This window comes from Cebus imitator, unplaced genomic scaffold (assembly GCF_001604975.1).
Source record: "Cebus imitator isolate Cc_AM_T3 unplaced genomic scaffold, Cebus_imitator-1.0 Scaffold2, whole genome shotgun sequence".
Taxonomy (NCBI): domain Eukaryota; kingdom Metazoa; phylum Chordata; class Mammalia; order Primates; family Cebidae; genus Cebus; species Cebus imitator.
This window is the reverse complement of record NW_016107317.1, coordinates 2806732-2829199: the sequence shown is the minus strand read 5'-3', so window position 1 is coordinate 2829199 and position 22468 is coordinate 2806732. Positions and strand designations below refer to the sequence as shown.

Genomic DNA, 22468 nt, shown 5'->3' with positions numbered 1-22468 from the left:
AACAAACTGTTTTAATAAGCCCTCTAGATGATTCAGCTATACACCAGCATTTGAGAACGCTGTGACTTACATGATTATGACCCTTAAGGGAATAGCCAACTTTCTAAAAAAAGATAACTTAATTCTAACTCCTGCTGCTGTTTTACAGAAGAAATCTCTGGAGACAGAAACTAATCTCTTAAAATTATGTAGATACATGAGTTTCGTTAAGGAAAAATGTACATAGTTCACATTCCCTCAGTCTCTCCCTATAGTCCAAAGTTTTTGAGCAAGAAATCTGCAGTGTATTGATTTAAATTGATTCAAAGTGTTTATGAAACTCTTAAGAGGCTAGTTTTAGAAATTTTACTGTAATTTCTGCTGGGATAAATTCGTTAGGCTGGAATATCTTCCAAAGATAAAGTGGATTCTTGAATATGTGTAAAATCATGCAATTACTAACAGAGACTTTGCTATAAGGGGTACTTACATCCTATCGTAATTTTATTAAAGGAATACATGCATCTCTCCTTTTTGTATGTACAGAAATATACCGTTTAACCTGAGGAAGCTGACTGAAACAGGAAAAATAAAAAAGGAAAAGCACTCGACCCATGTAATACTTAATTTTTATAATAAAGTATCCTCTTTAATATGCCTATTAGATTATCCTGAAGTTCTCTATTTACTCTTTTTTAAAAAATCCAATGAAGAAAATTTCAGTAGTTTGTTTTGCTTGAAGAATCAGGATTCCTGTACTGAGTTGTCTAATGATATGAATTAAATTGATTTACACTGAATGAGCTAGCTCTTGATTTGGTAAAGTTCAACAAGCATTTATTGAATTAGGTGCTTTCAGAAATACCAAGATGCAGCAAACATTGTCAACTGATAAGAAACTACATTTATAATAGGACTTGCTTTTTTTTAATAGTAAATGATCATGTGTTGTGTTGTGTTGTGTTGTGTGTTATGGCATGTTGTGTGGCAGTTCGCCTTTTCCTCCCTACTTATGCTTCATTCAAACAGCTAGGCCATCCCATGCTCACAGCCTAGAGGACGAATGAGACCAGACATAGCACAGAAACACATGAGTCCACCCTACTTTGTTCTTCAAAAACTGAAGAATAGTAAAGAAAATGAGAGGAATCCAAAACCAAAGCTGTTTGAGAGAAACATTAAATATGAGTAATAGATTTAAGAAAAATACAGCTTTTCCTCAATATTTCCACAAGCCAGGAAGCAGCAGCAGACATGATGTCATGAGAATGGTCAGACTGGTGGTAGCCAGAGGTGGGAAAATGTGAAACACTGTAAGTGATCACCAGCCTAACAAGAGCCACCAGCACTTGAAGACCATCCATCTTTATTTAAGTGGGCACTACTCATCTCTAATATCAAGGGGTTACCCTTGTTGCCATTCCCACTGGCATCTGGCAAGGGCTTCCTGTGAACTGCCACCACCCATTCTTCTAGTCACTTCACAGAAAGACTCTGCATCAAGACTTTTCTTAGTCCTTGTCCAATTCATTTCCATACGAATCCCCCTAGCTACTGCATTCAACATTCTGAAATATAATCCTAAGACTAAAGGGAGACTGAAACCCTGGACACATATAGGTTCAGAAAAAGTAGCAAAGTGAGAGCCTGTCTCCCTTCTCCTCTCTCTCACTCTGTGTGTGTGTGTGTGTGTATGTGTGTGTGTGTGTGTGTGTGTGTGTGTGTATTTATGAGGTGATGGTAGCAAATGAATCAATTTAACATCCTCTTCAAAACAATAAGAGTTCTTAATAGAAACCTATTACAAATAAGCAAGGTTTCAGCTTCACTGTGGAGAGAAAATGACAGTCCATGTATTGAAACTCATCATTTTTTCTAGGACCTCCAAGCTCTGGTAATGGTCAAAATCCACTTGACCCTCCCCACCAAACATTCTGAAATTCTTGCCATTTGTCTGAGGATGGAGAAGGGATTCCTTATTTAAAATGACAATAGTAATTATGATGATGACTTTGGCTTGGAGTTATCATTGCTTTTCCCATTCTCAACAGAGTTTCTATCAGGTATCATGCGAAATAGTTAACTTCGAGGCCAATCTTAGGGGTATACACTCATTAACAATACATGAGAACCAAAGACTTATGGTAGATCAATGGACTGTCCTATCTCATCTCTTTAAATACAAGCACATCTCAGACATCCTACTTAAGTGTTATAGTATTTTCTTTGTGAAAGGCTAGAGTACCTCCATTTTTCCACCTCAATATCTCCTAAGCATAAGACCTCAGAAGGAGACAAGTGAGCATGAACTATCTGCTCTGGTCTTACATAAGCAAGAAAAATCTATTATTGCTCGTTCATTGTTCTTTACTTATGAATGAATCATATCTAAAATATTTAGTGATGGCTGCTGATAGTCAAGGTACTGAAGTATATGGAAATTGGTATATAAATGACAAAAATTGAGTTTATTTTGTTTCCCACCCTGACTAGCTCTCTCTGCCAGATTGTCTATCTAATGAGAATATTTACAGTTTACCTGGACTTCTCACTGAGAATAGAATGGTTAAGAGTGGGAACTAGTTTAGGGTTGTTTTAATTATGCTCTAAGATAAAATACAATATTTAGACATCCTCAAATGTAATACCACATTGTTCTTTTTTCAACAATATGTTTTTCTTAGTGACTGACACTTCAAACACGCTTTCTTAATGATTTCTTTCTATTTTCATAAAGCAAAACTACAGGTTAATGTTTTGCCAGATGACTTCTCTTTACTTAAGTTCTAACATACCATATGTTTGGCACCAAAAGATCTTAGAAACCACCATGAAAAACGCTAGTATTTGAATTAGTTTTCTGACAGAAATGAAAATCTCTGTTGCATTCCTACTTGTCACTGGCTTTCTTAAACACAGAAATATTCATTTCCACAGTCTTTATGGCTTTTTGGAGGATCTCTAAGATTGGTCCCATAGCCTTGACAATTTGTTCCAACAAATCTGCTGCTGACTCTACAGGATTTTTGGAATCCTCAGTTTTTAGTGCATCCTGCAGTTTTTTCAAGGTGTCTATCATAGTAGTTTTGGAAGGACCTGGACTCCTGCTTCTCTCAGATGTGCTGACATCTGATTGCTCTTTGGTGTCTTCTGTATAGAAGTCACTTAATTGAAGATTCATGATGGGAAATTTCATCAAGCGTGAAAGAGAAGATTCCAAACTCCCAAGGATGTTACTGCTATTTAGCACAGAGATGATGACTGGTGTACGGGCACTTTTGAATACTTCTTTAGCTGACTGATGCAACTCCTCTACATTGGTACTCTTCTCAGCCATAGAGCACATGGCCATTGCAACCTTGGAACATAAAGACTCTTTTTGAATTTTGTCTTGTTTTGCATCCATTACAGATTGCATCTCCTTAAAAATTTTGAGCATTTGCTCAAAAAAATCCTTAAGGCTACTATTGTTTTTCACAGCCATCAAAAGGATTTGAGTATTCATATTGTGGTTAAACAATTCAGTCAGTGTGTTTGTGACAGAAGCAAGATCTTGTACATGAAAGAAGAGCATTTTGGCAGCTTGAATCAGTCTCTCCTTATCCTTTTCTGACTCTGAAGACATTTCTCCAACAAAGAAGTTTCAGCACTGCAAAGCAAAGCAGTAATCCAAGTGAAAACTAAAAGTCAATTTGGCAACCATAAAGAAACTGAAAGTATAGTCTAAATATGAGGATAACTCCTGCCAAGGGCAGGAAAGCTATACAAACATTAAAACAAAAATGATATTGCACTTCAATAAAAATAATAACAAAAATAATTAAAACAGAGTAGAAGAGTGTATCACTGAATTTATACTGCATAACAAATACTGTGTGCTGGATCCCGAAAATATCGATAGATTAACATACTGAATTACCCTACACTCAAGGATATTACCCTTGATAACTATTCAATGTAGTGAAAAATACTAGATAAATAAAGCATTACAAATTACACAGAGGGGCTCTGGTTCCCGTTAAGGTAGACTAAGAACACTTCAGCCGATCTTTCCTACTGATTACAACTAAAAATCCTGGACTGAATATGTAAAATCACTGTTAGGTAATTCTGAAAGGTGGATGACAGAAGGCTAAGGAAGTAGGGAGTAATGGCCTTTAAAGGACAATAAAGCAATGAAGCCCTCTGACTTTTTCTTTGAGGATGGGTTTTTCTGTGTTTTTTGTTGCTGTTGTCTTTTCCTGCTTCTGATATATGCCACCTTGGGCAGCTTGAAATTAGAACTATGAACAAGCCCAAACAGGGAAAGTTCCAAAAGAAACCTACTCTAACTAGCAAATCAGAAGCAGGGGCCTCTGCTGGGCAGATCCCTTTCGATCTAGTTGCCAGTAACAAAATGGTAGCCTCCCCACCACCTCACCCTCTGTCTGCCCCCAACTACTCATGAGCAGAGGCCGCCCTGAACACTTTTGATTTCGAGTGCTAGCAAGTAACAGCAGTGCCACCCACCACCCATCCCATACTCCCCACCCCATCCCAACCGCCACACACATATCACAAGCACAGCAGAGGTCAGTCAGCCCTTTGCCCCCACCCCTGCCAACTGTCAGTGAAAAGGCTGTCCTTATGGAGTGAACCCCTTTTCACTCTTGCCACTCTACCCTGGGCAGAACCAACTTTCTCTCACTGCTTTGCCCTGAGGTGAGAAACAGTTGCCATGGGAAGAGCTGAAACTGTTTTCTGGCCAGAACACCAGGAAAGGGGATCCCTGGGAATCAAATAGTGCATGGTAGACTGCAGAAAGAAGCAAAAATTATAACCAAAAAATCACACTGTTGGGACTTTCAATGCACGTAGACTTAATGCATATGACAATTACACCATAAAGGAGAGACGGTAAGGAGACTCATGTAGCTGAAAGATTTCTTGATTTTACCTAAAATGATAAAATATTAATTTTAAGTAGATTGTGTGAAGTGTGAAAGTATATTATAATCTCTAGAGTAACCATTAAAAAGGCAGGAAACAATGTGTCCATGGAAGTAGAGACGGGAGTGATGTGGCCCCATATTAAGGGATGATGACGGCTGGAGCTGGAAGAGGCAAGGAATGGATACTCCCTCAAGCCCCCAGAGGGAGTGAGATCCTGTTTGACTTCAGCCTTCCAGCCTTGAGAGGGTACATTTCTGTTGTTTAAAATCACTAAGTTTGTGGCAGTTTGTGACAGCAGCCCTAGGATACTAATACAGATTTTAGTCAATAGGCAAATTAAAATGAAAATTCAAAATTATTTAAGTAACTATTTATATTACTCAAAAGATGGCTTGAAAAGGAAAACAGATAAATTTTAAAAGACAGAACAGAAAACTAATAAAAGATGTTATACTTAATCTAAGCATATCAATAATTGCATTAAATATGGGTTTCTAGAACTAATAACTAAGTTTCATAAGGTTGAAAAATACAAGATCAAATCAATTGTATTTCTATATATTAGCAACAAAATGAAAATCAGAAATTAAAATTAAAACAATGACCTTTACAATATCATTAAAAATATGAAACATGTATAGATAAATCTGAGATGAAATATCCCTACACTTACAACTGTAAGATATATATTGTAAATGGGCCAAAACACTCAATATTGCTAAGATGTCAGTACTCCTCAAATTAATTTATAAATACAACAAAATCCCAATTAAAAAATTCCAGCAGTTTTTTGATATATGTAAAAGACAACAAATGTTCTCTTAATAGAATTAAAATAGGAAGGCAACAAAGAAGGTACATGAAAAATTACAAAATATTGTGAATTAAACAACACACTATTAAATAATCTGTGGGTCAAAAGAAGTCACAAAAATATAGAAAATATTTTGAACGGAATGAAAATGAAAATACATCAAAATCTGTGGGATGAAACTAAAGCAGTGTTTAGATAGAAATGAATATATTAAATGTTTATTTTTGACTTCTAGCTTAAGAAGTTAGAAAAGAAAGAGCATTCAAAGTAAGCAAAAGGAAAAAAATAATAAAGAATAGAAATCAGTGAAATTGAAACAGAAAAACATAGATAAAATCCAATAAAACTAAAAGGTGTTTCTTTAAAAAGAAAAACCAATAAAATTGTTAAGCTTTAAGCCAGATTGACCAAAAAAGAAAAAAAAGGAGAGAGAACACAAATTACCAACATAAAGAATGAGATGCCACTACTGACCCTACAGTCATAAAAAGGATAATGAGAGAACACTACTAACAACTCTGTGTGCATAAATTCAACAATCTAAATGAAATAGAGCCAATCCTTAAAAGACATAAACTATGAAAACTCACCCAAGTAGAAACAGAACACTTAGATAAACCTATATTTCTTAAAGAAATTGATCTGTAGTTAAACACCCTCTAGAAGAGAAAACTCAAGGCATAAATGGTTTCACTGATGAATTCAAACATATAAAAAAGAACAAAAATTCTACACAATACCTTTCAGAAAACATAAGGGAGAATATTTCTCAACTCATTTTATAAGGCTACCATTCTAGAAAAATAAGAAAACTCTAGACCAATATTCCTTAAGAACATAGACATAAAAATCTTAAACAAAATATTATCAAATCCAATCCAAAAATGTATAAAAAGAATAATACACTGCAATCAATTGAAGGTGCATCCCAAAAATGTAAGGTTAGTTCAACATTAAAAATCAAACTAAACAAGAAAAAGCACATGATCATATCAGTAGATGCAGGAAAAGCATTTTTAAATATTCAATTTTCATTAATAATCAAAGCTCTTAGCAAACTAGGAATATAAGAAAAAGTTCCTAATCATAGAGGGCTCTTACAAAGAACTACAGCTAACATAATAAAAGACTAATTGCTACCCCTTAGAATCAGGAATTAGTCAGGTATATCCACTTTCACTAATTCTATTTAATATCATACTGGATATCATAGAAAGTGATGTAGAACAAGAAAAAGAAAATATTCAAATTGAGAAGGAAGAAATAAAACTATCTCTGTTTGTAGACAACATGAAATCTACATACAAAATCCCAAGAAATCTACAAAAATGTTCCAAGGGTTATAAGTAATTTTAGCAGACACAAGGTCAGCATTCAAACACCCATATTCACTAGGAATGAACAATACGGAACCAATATTTTTATAAGTATCATTTATAATACTTTCAATAAAATTCTTAAATATAAATCTAAGATATGTGCATAATCTGTGCACTAAGATTCAAAAAAAATAAAATTCTGAAATAAAAATATCAAAGAAAATGTAAATAAATGGAGAGACAAATTCTGTCCATGGACTAAAAGACTATATAGCAAAGATGTCAATTCAAACTCTGTCCATGGATTGGAAGACTTATATAGTTAAGATGTCAATTTTCCCCAAATTGCTCCACAGAATTAATGCAATCACAATAAAAATGCCACCAAGATCCCTTGTAGATACAGAATTCTAGAACATATATGCAAGTATAAAGGAACAAGAATAGACAAATATTTTAATAAAAAAGTGTAAAGGAACAAGAATAGACAAATATTTTAATAAAAAAGTGTAAAGGAACAAGAATAGACAAATATTTTAATAAAGCAACAGAGTTAGAGGACTCACACAATCTAATATTAAGATATGCCATAGAACTACAGTAATCGAGACAGTGTTGTATTGGCAATATGTAGACCAACCTAACAGAACAGAAAGTCTAGAAAAAAAAACACAAATGTGGTCAGTTGATTTTTAACAAAGATGCAAAGGCAATTTAATACAGTAAGTTTAGGGGTTTTCACCCTAGAAGAAAATCTAGGCAATACCGTTTAGGACTTAGGCATGGGCATAGACTTCATGACAAAAACACCAAAAGCAACTACAACAAAAGCCAAAATTGACAAATGAGATCTAATTGAACTAAAGAGCTTCTGCACAGCAACAGAAATTATCATCAGAGTGAATAGGCAACTTACAGAATGGGAGAACATTTTTGCAATCTACCCATCTGACAAAGGTCTAACATCTAGAATTTACAAGGAACTGAAACAAATTTACAACCCCATCGAAAAGTGGGCAAAGGATAGGAACAGACACTCTTTCAAAAAGACATTTACATAACCAACAAACATATGAAAAAACAAGCTCAATATCACTGATCATCAGAGAAATGCAAATCAAAACCAAAATGAGAAGCCGTCTCATGCCAGTCAGAATGGTGATTATTAAAAAGTCAGGAAATAGCAGATGCAGTAAGGCTGTGGAGAAATAGGAAGGCTTTTACATTGTTGGTGGGAATATAAATTAGTTCAACCATTGTGGAAGACAATATGGTGATTCCTCAAGGATCTAGAACCAGAAATACCATTTGATCCATCAATCCCATTACTGGGCATATACTCAAAGGAATATAAATCATTCTACTATAAAGACACATGTACGTATATGTTTATTGCAACACTATTTACAGTAGCAAAGACATGGAATCAACCCAAATGCCCTTCAATGATAGACTGGATAAAGAAAATGTGTTACATATACACCATGGAATACTATATAGCCATAAAAAAGAATGAGATCATGTCCTTTACAGGGACATGGATGAAGCTGGAAACCATAATTCTCAGCAAACTAACACAGGAACAGAAAACCAAACACCACATGTTCTCACTCATAAGTGGGAGGTGAACAGTGAGAACACATGGACACAGAGAGGGGAACAACACACACCAGGGCCAGTTGGGAGGTGGGGGGCAAGGGAAGGGAACTTAGAGGATGGGTGAATAGGTTCAGTAAACCACCATGGTACACATATACCTATATAACAAACTTGCACATTCTGCACATGTATTCCTTTTTTTTTAAGAAGAAATTTAAAAAAAAATTAAAAAAAAAAAGAGAGAGAGAGAGAGAGTTTAGGGTTTTTCAACAAATGCTGCTGGAAAAGCCTGATATCCACATGCAAAAATATAAACCTTGATTTTTATGTCATACCATATACATACATAAATTACTTCAAAATGGAAAAGACATAAATATAAAACCATAAAAGTCTTAGAAGAAAATCTTGTAACTTTTGGTTAACCAATTAATTCTTTTTTTTTGTCTTTATATGACACCAAAACTATATAAATTAAAGAAAAAAATGTTAAATTGGCTGGGCATGGTGGCACCTATATTCTTAGATGTATATTTAAGTATTTTATTTTAGTGTAATCCCAACACTTTGAGAGACCGAGGTGGGCAGATCACTTAAGGCCAGGAGTTGGAGACCAGCCTGCCCAACATGGCAAAACCCTGTCTCTACTAAAAATGACAAAAATTAGTTATGTGTGGCACATGCCTGTAATCCCAGATACTCGGGAGGCTGAGAAACGAGAATGACTTGAACCTGGAGGAGCGGAAGATGTAGTGAGCAGAGATGGCACCACTGCACTCCAGCCTGGATAACAGAGTGAGACTCTGTCTCAAAAATAAAATAAAACAGAAGAAAAATTTTAAAGAACTGGTCAGCAATTTCAAATGCCACACATATGATAAAAAACTGTAAATTATTTCTTACGTTTAGTCATTACAATGTCATTGGTAATGCTAGAAAAGCAATTTTGCAAGAGACGGGAATATGTGCAGAAGCTAGATTATAAATACGGGAAAATTAATGAAGAAAATGAAGTAGAGGCAGTGCATGTACACCACCCAATTGGGACGTCTAACTGTGAAAAAGAGAGATAAAGGAGGCTAATGGGTCAAAAAGGTGATTACTTTAGGTTTGCTTGATTTTTTTAAGTGTAATATTCGTAAGTGCTGGCAAATTGTTGAAACAATCATAATTGAATCAGGCAGGTTATTCAGGGTCATGTAATATACGATTTTTGAGCAGAGTTTTTTAGGAAAAGAAGGGGGTAAGCTTTAGGATACAGGGGAAATAAAAGCGTTCTAAATAAAAGAAACTATCAAGTGAGAGCTACATGCAGATAAATTTGGAGATATTATTGCTTTCACTCTCATTTCCTATCATTGTCAATTGAGCAGTGAAACTTGTTAAATCAGCCTTCCTGATTCCCTAAAACCACCCTGACTCCAAGATCTATGCTAGGAAAATGTGCCTCCTTCCTAAGGTTCAGTTCTGACTATTGCTCTGATGCCAATACTGGCTTTAGTTATCAAGGAAGATTTAAGAAGTTCAGGTTTTCGACCTGAGAAACTGATTGCAGAAATGAGAAGTTCAAGTTGATCAGGGGGCTCAGTATGAAGTCAATATTGCTTCTAGTTTTTCTCTGATAATTCTTTTGCATTGCTACTGTTTATACTTTAATTTTGGCAACTCCACTTAGGCTACTATGTGGTGGGAGAGCAAGGGGTGGATGAGTAGGCAACAAATGTTAAGAAGGATAGAAATAGGAGAGAAACAAAACACCTTAGGAACAAGTGGGTTGAATGGTACTCTTTAACAATAAATGTAACTGTTTTAAGACAGCATAAGAGACAGACATATTTTGTCCACATACTGTAGGTAATGGGGTTGCTGACTTATGCTTTATTGTCCATACTTACTAATCGAGTTTACATAATGTTCCCTTCCTGAAATCCAAACTCCACATATTAAAAAGAATTTTTAATGGTTCACATTTACCTACAGAATGAAATACAATTTCCTAGCATGACATTTAAGGCTATCTACAAGCTGTTTTCAATTTTCCATTACTTACCTACCCTTAACTGCTCCCACATACACCCTGTATCACCAGCACGGTAGGTTTTGTTCCCTGAAAATGCTCTACAATTTTTGGTACAGCTTCTTTGCTCTCAGTGTTCCCTCTATCTGTATTATCTCCTCTATACCGCCCACCCCCACTCAATCATCTGTTAAAATCCAACTTATCATCCACACCTGCTTCAGATACACCGGCCACATATCCCCACGTGGTGGAGCCCTGGAAACATCAAGGGCAAGATGATCCACTGGAACAAATGTAAAAAGTCCCCTGACTTAGCCCTTCTTTAGGATCATAGGGCAGCATGTTTAGATTTTAAAGTCTCCTGTCTGCCTATCTGGCATTTTGGTCCTGTAACCTGTACCCACCCATTCTCCTCTCCCCTCTATCAGGAGATACTGTTATTAATATATAAAGAGCTACCATTTCATAAGAGTTTGACACATATCAGCCACTATGCCAACTACTTTATAAACATTATCCCATTTAAACCTTATGAAAATCCATAAATTATGAACTAATACTCATATTACACCAATGGTAAAACTTAGAGAGGCTACGTGACTTTCTTAGGGTTGCCTGACTAGTAAGTGGTACCTGGAATACACAAAACCAGGACTGTCTGAGTGTAAAGCCTACAGTCTTTCACTAAGTTACACTGGGCCTGAGTGATTTCCCTATGACTGAGGTGTCTGTGCTGTGGAAGAATCAATGGGTATGAAGTCAGAAGCCAGAAGCAGCAGCAGGGAAGACTCTGATCTGAGCTTTCAGGAAAAAGAGTCAAGTTGGTCTTTAAGGTTTTTATATTGTCAAGAAAATTCACCAACATAGGAAGAGAAAGAGTGAAAAAGAGGAGAACTCCTAGCTGGAAAGAAGAGAAAAATATTGAATGCAAGTAACTGTATTTATATCTCTTGAGAATTTAAATAATCAGCAACAATTAGAGGTGCAAATGCAACAGAAGCTAAAAGAAACTTAATATCTGGAAGAGCTGACAAGAGAAAACCCCAATATCTGAGAGCTGCCATCAAAGAGCCATCTTCTCCACTAAATTGAATTGCTTGGTTGTATAGCACTTCTCAACAATAAAAGTCCATTAAAGAACAGAAATTAAAAAATAAGTTTTACCATGCTGTCTTCCAATTTATATAACTTAATACTATATATTAAGTTTTAATTAATAGGTAATAAAAGAATTCTGAAGTCCAAGCCATGTAGAAATAGCCTATAAACCAGACAGGCAGAGGGACCCAGCAGAGACTAGCAAAGTCTATAAGTCATCACATTCCATCAGAAATATCCAGATGAAACCAGATGAAAAAGCCCTTTAACAATACTCCTAAACAACTGCTGGGACCACGGAACTCAGAAACACAGCGAGGTAAGCAACATGGATATTTCTATTAGTACTGATATAATACTTTTTCTCAATGGTAATGGGAATTTGAAATAGCCTGCCAGTCTTGTATCTAACCATAAATAGAATAAAGTAAAAAGACAGCTTTGTTATAGGAGGATCCCTTGTGATTTAGAAGGAACCTTCCTTGGTGTCTTCTCTGAAGACAACAGAGAAGGAAGCAAATTAACCACTTCTAGGACTGATTAGGTCAGAGTGGAAGAGAAGCAGTAAAGACATCAATTTTAAGAAGGATTAAGGAGAAAATGATACCTGTGTGAATGTGTGAAGTTTATATGGATAGTAACATTTCCTTCTATGTCATAATATAGACACTCAGTCCCTATCTGTGAATGAATGAATGTGGAATCTAATACTGGTTAATGTATAGTACTCATACTCTTTCATAAATTATGTTATATCTAAATATCTCTGAGCTTTTGCTGTGTGTCTGCAAACAGGCTGTTACCGTGTTGAGGACAAGGAACACTGTCTCTTTCAAATGCCTCAAGGGATATAGTAGAGGCCTCACCAGTGAGCACTTGATAAATGCTGATGAATGACTTTAGTATTATTCTTTTTGTACAGAAACTTTCAAAGAATTTATGTTACAAAGTGTATCATCATCATCACATCATGATCAATGTTTGTTTTAATTAAAGGCCACGGTTTTTATTTGAATTAAAGGACACTCAGAACTAGTTAGAAGCTGTTATTTTCTCCTGAAAGGCTCCTGACTTTACCTATACCCTATTTCCACACTCCAAATAAGGGAACTATGCATGACAGCAAAACCCTGTTTGGACAGTGAGGGAAAGCGACAGCAAGAAGAAACGTAAAACCTCACAGAGCACTAATGACTAAACATCAGAGATTTAGAACAAGGTCATGTTTTTCTTTCTTTCTTTAATTGTTATTATAAAAAAAAAGTTCAAACATACACAGAAGTGGAGACAATAATGTAGTAAACTCCCATGTACCCATAACTCACCATTAAAGCTTATCAAAACAAGTCTAATGTTATTTCCTCTATAACCCTACCCCACTATTCTTTCCAGACTATTTGCAAGCAAATCTCACAGACCATTTCATTTTACCTTTAATGTTTTTAGTATGTATTTCCAAGCAGGCAAGAACTTCTCTTTTTAAAATTTAACCTTACACTTCCCAACAAATCAACAATATTTAAACAGGACCATCTTTGACTTTGAAAGATACCAGCCCTACACTCAGTATCAGGGTGACGGGATCATTCACACCCCAAACCTTAGCATCCCACAGTACAGTCAGGCAACAAACTTGTATATGTACCTCCTAGATCTAAACTAAAATTGAAAAAGAAAGAAATCTAAACTAAAATTGAAAAAGAAAGAAAGAGAGAGATAGAGAGAGAGAGAGGGGAAAAAAAAACTAGTATCCTGCCATAAAAATTTACTTGTGGTAGCAGGGTAAAAGCTTTTGGAATGCAGTTTACAATACATATCAAAAGTAATAAAAATTTAATTCCCATTACTTATGCCACTAATTATGTAATTCTTCTAGATATTATGCCAAGAAAATAATCCAAATAATGGAGGAAAAAAAATCTGTGGGTATCAAAATGCTCATTAGAATATTGTGACAGTGAAACAATTTTGAATTTATTAAATTACAGTAAAGATATGGAATAGTATATGTAACCAATAAAATATTTTTAAAACTATAAACAGGAGAAAGCGTTAAGTGAATTAATGTAAGATGAATTTAATTTACACTATTTTTATAACTTTGTAAAGATACTTATGCATATAAACAAATTTTAAAAATGAATACAAAAATCAAAAGTAAGATGGTAGGTTTATGAGTGTTTTTACTCTATTTAAAAAAGTTTATATATTACTGGTAATAAGCTTATATTAAAAAATTATTTGTTTTACAAAACCGTTCACTTTTAATTTCTCCATAATGTGCCATCTATCAAGGCACAAATCATATATTGCCTTCTCCATGAAGCTTTCTCTAATCACGTTGATACTAATTTCTAAGTTCCAATAACACTTGACAATCCACACACTACTGTTATTCACGAAAGTATCCTAAAAAGTTTTATTTGAACATATGATAACCAATATATTTTCCCTTTCTTAAAAAACTAAAACAACTGCGTGATGTCATTAAATAAACATTAACTTTTAGATACAATTATCAGTATGTTTTTACCATATCTTATATGCGCTTTAATCTTAAATGCTAACTGCTCAATTCAAAACAATTGACAATGTTAGGTCCAATAAGCATCATCTCGAGCTAACCTTGTCTCCATTTTCATTTCTTAAGGTGTGCTGATCAATGACATCAACACCTTCAGACGTTTTTGTCATTTTTTAGTAAAATAACAAGTCAAAAATTTCCAAGCTTTGTTTTAGCAACAGAACTCTCTCATCAAACAAAATTTTACCCAACCAGAGCCCAAATGTGTAGAGCAGCACAGCTGCTCCAGTCCAGCAAAGGCCCATATGAAAGTCCCAGAGACCAACAGCTCCACCTGCTGGCTAGCAATTCCCCATCGGCTGCTCCAGGGCACTATAGAACCCATTTCATGGATAACTGCAATAAAATATTCGAATAATAGCACAAACTGTGTACATAAGTGGATGGTAACTTCCCAAGTAGAATTTTTCACTGACAGGAGGTACCATCATGTGATATTTCAAATTATGTAAAAGTTCAAAGTTACTATACAAGAACTGTAGTTAATTAGGGCTGGATTAAATTTACCACTTGCTGCTGGTGCCACAATCTTTGAAAGTGACAGGTCATCACCGAAAACGGAACAAGATGGAGAAAGTATATGGCTCAGAACTCCTCTCAGGCACAACACTATGGATTGTTTGTAAAATATCACTTGAAGTTTGCCTGAGTAACAACAATGATCTTTAAGAAGGATGACTCCAAATAACTGCAGGGCTTTTGTTTTGCTAAATGGAGCTATCACTTTGGGAGTCAGAACTAAATTGTTAAGGGCAACAGTGAAAATACTGCACACTGCCAACTAGGGTTCTCCATGTGGTGCTCAACCTCTCCTTAATTGTCAAGCACATATTTAAGAATATCTACTTGAGACAGGGCACGGTGGCTCATGCCTGTAATCCCAGCACTTTGGGAGGCCCAGGCGGGCGGATCACCTGAGGTCAGGAGTTCGAGATCAGCCTGACCAACATGTAGAAACCCTGTCTCTATTAAAAATACAAAAAGTCAGCTGGGCATGGTGGTACATGCCTGTAATCCCAGCTACCAGAGAGGCTGAGGTAGGAGAATCACTTGAACACTTGAACCCGGGAGGTGGAGGTTGCGGTGAGCCGAGATTGCCCCATTGCACTCCAACCTGGGCAACAAGAGTGAAACTCTGTCTCAAAAAAAAAAAAAAAAAAAAGCTTACTTGAAAAGTTACAAATTGTTAACCTTACTAGATGACTAAATGTCTCCATAAAGCCGCAGTGCCAATATATTATATATTAAAGTGTGGGTTGTTTAAAACAAATTTGCACAATACCAACTGTACCTTTATAATTTTGTATGACATATTACTTTCAACTTGACATTATAGTTATAAATCTGTCTTAACTTCCTAATTAGATTAGAAATTCCAAAAATGCAAGGACTATGTCTTTTTTTATCTTTGTACGCTTTGCAGAGTGGTGCAAGCATATGCCCTTACACACAGTAAGTGCTAACCTATTAGATAAATTGTTAATGAATCAATAATTGCCTTCTTCACTAAGCTCTTCGAACTTCGCCTGTCCAAAAAACAATTCAATAGTTTCACCTTCGATCCCCACCTCTCCTCTTCCTAATTCCCCAGTGCTCCTTATCTCATTTGGGGTGTGGAAATAACCTTGAGCTGTATTCAGTACTAGAGCTCAGACATACCTGAGCAGGTATGGTGGCAGGCCTGCTGAAGATCTGTTAGCACAAGAAAACCCTCCCTACTCCCCACCCTAAGGAAAAAATCTAGGAAGGTAAACCGGACTCAGAATAAAAGTCCTTTTTCATTGTAAGAAAAACATAACTCTTAGCACATCATAACGTCTCTTAGACAAACTTGTTATCGAAACAAAGTCATGGACTGACATCTAGATCCTATGAAGAAGAGTTTAAGAATGCAAGTGCAAGAGCATGACTACTTACAAGGGGGAAAAACAGTAGTTTAAAACATATGATGTCTTACACTTTGATTTCTAGTAAGACTGAGCTTCTCTCACCATTTTATTAGCTACTATTTTTTTGTACTCCGTTCAAGGTTGTTCGCTCATTTATGTATTACACTGTCACAGCTTTTTTAAAATAACAATACTTTTTTGCATTTTCTCAGTTTGCTTTGAGTTCTTTTTACATTGGCTATCTTTGTTAGTCAAATTTTTGCACATCATTTTTTTTTTCATTGATTTTAGGTTTATAAAGTCCTCCTCCATACATATATTTGAAAATTATCCATTTTCTTTTAGCTATTATTTAATTTTTTAACATATATTACACTAACAATTTTGTTATTAATTTTTAACTCCAAAGTCTAGCCCATGACTCAGGACCATTTATGGAGTAATCATTTCGATTATTTTTGATTTGAGATTTTATAATTTATCATTATTAAACAGAAAGAAGAGTCTGCTTTGGGGACTAATTTGTTCCACTAATTCACTGACTCTTGTACCTGTACCATACGTTTACTATTTTGTTTTTATGGTGTTTTAATACTGGGGATGGGAGAAGAGCCCTGTTTTTTTTTCCTGAAAAAAAAGTCTTAACCTCTTTAGCTTTTCAGATACATTTTATGATTAATTTGTAAAGTCTTGATAAAACAATGAGTTAACTGAAAATGAGCCGACCAGTTGGAAGCATTCTGCCTCCCATCCAGGAGGAAGGTTCATTACTCCATTTGTTTATCTTGAGGTAAATAGAACCACCCACCTTTTTTGGAAACTATGCCTTCACATAATGGCATATCATAGCTTCTAGAGATTTTTGCAGGATAAGAAAACTCTCACCTAACTGAGTAGAAATACAGCTAATTTTCTTCCAAATTCAGTCAGAAACTAGAGTTTTCATTTCATGATAAGATCTGAAAACTAGGAGTCAAAAAAGACAAACATTTAATGGAAAATTACCAGAAGAGAAAAAGAAAATTCCAAGTTCAAATCTGTGCTTATCAAACTACAGTTTGCAACCCATCGGTGAGTTTAGAGAATAACTGCTAGATTTCAACAAGCCATTTCTTTAAAGGGAATTGGATTAGAAAAGTTTCTAAGTATTGTTTTGTGGAAATGTGTGTCTGTTACACGTGTGTGTGCCTGTATATGTGTGTATGTGTGCTGGATTTGAATTAAGGATAAAAATGAATTTCTGACCATGGAGAAATTTATTTTACCAGGAGGTTCCAGTGCATTTTTCTAAATCTAACAACATACGTGGTTATTTATGTTCCAAATCATTTCAGAAAATTTTCCCTTTTCCTTTTCCAAATTATATTCATACAATTTGGAGGATAGGCTGTTTTCAGGTTTACTTTCTTGAAAGAAAAACATCTTCATTCCTTCATCCCATGCTTCTAAGTTTCCTCTTAAGCAGAATAAGAACCATGGTGCTACAAGACATAGGGTCCAAATTAATTACGATGTTGTTTACTCTAAAAGTGACTGTGCCAGATTCCACATGGAATGGATACAGAACTTTTCTCTGTCTTTTCTCCCAACAGTTTAATTAAAAAATAAAAATAAAAATGCCAGCCACATAGGAAGGCTACTGAAAGTATGCATATTGAATAGCATCATGATCTTATTGGCTCAAATTTAGGTTTTTCATCCATATAAACACAGAAGAGCATGACTGTTAGTATTCTCTAAATGGTGCAGTAGGCCAGAAGGACAAACACTGAAACCTCTTATCAAGTTTATTTTATTAATTCTATGATGTACTCTCACCACTTTTTTTTTTTTTTTTTTAGACAAAGTCTCGCTCTGTCACCCAGGCTGGAGTGCAGTGGCACCATCTTGGCTCACTGCAACCTCCTCCTCTGGGTTCAAGCGATTCTCCTGCCTCAGCTTCCAGGGTAACTGGGATTACAGGCATGCACCACCACACTAATTTTTGTATCTTTAGTACAGTTGGGGTTTCGCTGTGTTGGCCAGGCTGGTCTTGAACTCCTGGCCTTAAGTTATCCACCTGCCCCAGCCTCCCAAACTGCTGGGATTACAGGCCTGAGCCACCGTGCCTAGCCCCTTATTCTTTAATACTTTTGTAAAAGGGCATTTTTTTTTCTGACATTAACTCTAGCTTATCTAAATAATGTTTAGGTGCAATACTATTTAGACCATTCTAAATAATTTAATTTCTAAGCTTTGCAAATGGAAAATCACAAAGATAACCATGTGCTTATCTCTGATTAATACTGTGCCCTGTATAGTGCCTACCTTCTCGCCACATGAAATTTTAATCCATAGAGTCTTAAGCATATACTCTTATCCCAAAAAAACTTTTTAAAGATTCTAACATAATATGTATGTTGCCTTTGGATATCCCTTAGGTTTAGAAAACAAATAATTTGCCTGTAGAAAAATGTAAAGTGATTTGAGTATTTTAAATTAAAACAACCAAGTATTGAAACACAAAAAATAGCCCTGTAAATTAATAGTTATTAATATTCATCTGGCCCTGATTACCAGTTTAACTCCAAATGCTAGAGAAATCAGTCTGGTGACTAGGGGTTGGGGAAACTAAGGAGCTCTGGTAATCAAGAGCTAAGCAGTTCAAATTGGGGTATGTTTCAAATAAAAGTTATTAAATATTACCTGGAAATAATCATGCTTATTAATAGATGCTTGATAAACATGAATATTTCCCACCACCACAAAATCTAATGCCTTAATTTATGCATTAAAGGGGTTGTATTCTGTTGCCTATATTTTTCATACACTGACTCCAAATTTCATAACAATAACTGTTTTAAAGAACCTGTTGAGCGTTCTGAGGAATTCTCCTTAGACAGCATGTTGCTTCTTTGCTATTCATGAAGAAAAAGATTTCCTAGTCCCTTCCACACAGTTAGCAGATATTTTTTAAGACTTTGAATAAAAATGTACCATTTTATTTTTCAGCGATCATATTGGAAATATGGCCCAAAGCGACTTCCTCTACCCAGAGAACCCAAAGAGGCGGCAGGAAGTAAATCGTCTTCACCAGCAGCTCCTTGATTGCTTATCTGACAGCTTCGATGTCACCAATAAACTGACAGAGGTTCTAAATATGCACTTGGGGTGCAGGCTGGCCTCCATTGAGATGAAAAGAGATGGGACCATCAAAGAAAACTGTGACATCATCATCCAAGCCATTATGAAAATTCAAAAGGAATTGCAAAAGGTTGATGAAGCACTAAAAGATAAGCTAGAGCCAACCCTCTACAAAAAACTTCAGGATATTAAGGAAAGAGAAACAGAGAAAATTGCAATAGTGCAAAAGGTTATTTCGGTCATTCTGGGAGAAGCTACATCTGCAGCCAGTGCAGTGGCTGTTAAACTTGTGGGCTCCAGTGTCACAACTGGCATCATTAACAAGTTGGTCACTGTGTTAGCTCAAATTGGTGCTTCTCTCCTTGGTAGTATTGGAGTTGCTGTTCTTGGCCTTGGCATAGATATGATTGTCCGTGCCATCCTGGGAGCAGTGGAAAAAACACAGCTTCAAGCAGCCATCAAAAGTTATGAGAAGCATCTGGTGGAGTTCAAGTCAGCCTCAGAAAAATATAATCACGCCATTACTGAGGTCACCAATACAGTGAAACACCAAATGAAATGAACAGCCATTTTATTTGCCCTGGAATGTTTTTCCGCTTCCTTTTCAGTAACATGTTTGTTTCTTTGATTAGGTTCATTTTTTTATATGCTTCCAATATGGACTTGGAGAGGGAAATTGGAGATGCCAAGGCTAGATGACTAGATGAGTTTTGAGTCAACAATGCCTGGATCAGTTGGTGCTAGCCCCTGTGAGGAAAAAAAAATTATATCCCTGGATGTTTTCACACCCTGATCTACCAGATTAATATCAGGGTTAATATCATAGAGTGCAAGTATAGGGGTTACTTTTTCCTTTTCTAATTTCATAAAAATTCTTAAATTTTACATTGGCAGAGACTTTCATTTCTACCACCAGTTTCAAACATGATTTAGTTATAATGGGACATACTTAGTAACTTCTGCCTAGAAACAAACTGTGGGCCTTTGGATGAGACAGAAATACTACCATATTTTTGAACATCAGAGTAAATCTGGTTTTCTGTAAACTGGAAGAGACTGAAAAACAGTTCGTAACAATTTGCTTCAATTAGGACAGGAAGCAGATCTGTAAATATCTACTAATTACATAATGTAAACTGGATGGATTTTAAAATGGTAAAAATCAAAACTAAAAACATAAAGGTCCTGTTTCTATAACTGCAATCAACCCTGACCAACTGTGATGATTAAATACCGCTCAAGTGAATGTTCAAACACTGAAACATTTAAAAGACAAGCAAGCAAAGCACAGCTACACATAAATAAAATGCATTTAGGACGCAGAATAGAAGGTCAGTACTTTTAAAGCATTTGTCATTTAAAGGAAAATCACAATTTATTATAACATGAGGTGGAGGTTGTGGTGAGCTGAGATCGCGCCATTGTACTCCGGCCTGGGTAACAAAAGCAAAACTCCGTCTCAAAAAAAAAAAGAAAAGTGAGTTTTCAGAAAAAAATACAAAATTTGATTTTCAACACTAGCAAAAAGGAGGCAGCTGCCTTTGCTACACGACACATTAGGTGGGCCATGTCACTAATTACCTAATTTTAGAAAGCACCAAAGTCTATGGAGGCCTAATGGTTCAGCTGAACTTCTGCAGATGTGTTTGTTTTCTCAATCCTTTGTCAATGAATAATTTCCATGAGGCCTCTTTTAGTCTATACTGACAAAATTAATACCTGTATGCTGTTGATGCCAGTCTGTTATAGTTGATTCTCCCATCCAAGTACAAGAAATGTATTGAAATAAAAACCGCTCAGCACACATTAAAAATATTAGCTAGATGAAAAATTTTAGCTACTTGACTTTACTATTTCCAACATACACTTTGTTTTCTCTTTCTCCTAAACTAGTCACAAAACTATGACCACTACTATGGTTCAGGAAAAAAAAAAAAAAAAAAAAAACAACTAGCTGCAAAACATTACAACTTAGCTCACCTTCAACATTCAAGATTATTTTCTTTTTAATGTATTACCTGGTTTATCAGCTTTAACCTATAAGATCTTGTCATTGCTTTCTGAGACTCAAATTCAGTCTAAAGTCAAATCAAGAATTTCCTAACACAAAGGTAAGTTTAGGTATTGGAATGATAGGAATGCTCTTACACCGCTAAGAGCAGTTTAAAGATTCTGCTAAAAATTAATATGTATCTCCACCAACATTTGAAATATTTATAACTGATGGTAAGAATAGCCTTCCTACATGGGATACTCGGGTTAAGGTTAGAAATAACTGTGTCCTGTAAGATAATGTTTTTAATGTTTAAACTTACCTTTAAGGGAAATAAGTGGGGGTAGACTCAGGGAAAGAGGGGATAGAAGGTACGGAAAGAAGGAATAGAAGCTAGGGAAAGGGCGAAGGCTAGAGTTAAGTGAATAATCCCGTACGTAGAGTGACATCATAGAGGACTTTTGGCTGATGAAAAGACCAGTCGGGAATAGAGCCAATATAGATCAACTTCGCCACTCATATATTTAAAACCGACTGCATATGTGTCTCCATATCTCGTCTTCAAACCAATACTAAAAACAATAAATCACCGCCCGTATAAGCAATTTGCGACTCTAGCAAGGGTGCTGATTTATTTGTTCAGGTCTACAAATGTTCTGTTCTGCCTATTAAATTTCCACACGTACCAGGCGCCCACATGGGATAACCTGATGCTTACAAAGCAGATTAAACTTAGTGGCAAATGTTATCTGGGTATTCGTTCACAAACGGAAACACCCCTAAAGGATGGCACCTGCCTGCATCATAAGAAACATAAAAATCCAAAAACTAACGTAATTCTAAGAAACAGAAAACGCAGAACACTTCTCCACCTGCAGAATGCACGGTTCTCGGACAGCTCAATGCGCTAAGATCCCAACAACCAGATCAGAACGCCTCCAACTCGAGGCAGGATCGTCAACCAATCAGATAGCAGCATTCGTCTTCTAATTCCTATTGTATTAGATACTCGCAATGAGGCGGGCTTTTAGCCGACAACCAACCAATTGGGTAGTGTATGGAGCCGGAAGCGACTCTGGTCCTGGATTCTTAGGTATTCTCTATGGTTCCAGGACTGA

General features: G+C 35.7%; 2 protein-coding genes across 2 annotated transcripts; one reads left to right on the top strand and one right to left on the bottom strand.

Moving 5' to 3' along the window:
• Positions 1-2684: 2684 nt before the first annotated feature.
• Positions 2685-22438, bottom strand: CUNH12orf60 (chromosome unknown C12orf60 homolog). Its single transcript, XM_037738363.1, has 2 exons — positions 22259-22438; positions 2685-3628 (listed from the first exon to the last, which is right to left on the bottom strand). The coding sequence occupies exon 2, from the start codon at positions 3602-3604 to the stop codon at positions 2870-2872; it is 735 nt and encodes a 244-aa protein (XP_037594291.1). The 5' UTR covers positions 3605-3628; positions 22259-22438; the 3' UTR covers positions 2685-2869.
• Positions 11990-21188, top strand: SMCO3 (single-pass membrane protein with coiled-coil domains 3). The gene is made up of 3 exons (XM_017528461.2): positions 11990-12080; positions 19226-20747; positions 20840-21188. The coding sequence occupies exon 2, from the start codon at positions 19242-19244 to the stop codon at positions 19917-19919; it is 678 nt and encodes a 225-aa protein (XP_017383950.1). The 5' UTR covers positions 11990-12080; positions 19226-19241; the 3' UTR covers positions 19920-20747; positions 20840-21188.
• Positions 22439-22468: the final 30 nt, after the last annotated feature.

What these genes read in the sequence shown, in the direction of transcription:
- CUNH12orf60 (XM_037738363.1), bottom strand. Translation starts at nt 3,604, where the DNA reads ATGTCTTCAGAGTCAGAAAAGGATAAGGAGAGACTGATTCAAGCTGCC.
- SMCO3 (XM_017528461.2), top strand. Translation starts at nt 19,242, where the DNA reads ATGGCCCAAAGCGACTTCCTCTACCCAGAGAACCCAAAGAGGCGGCAG.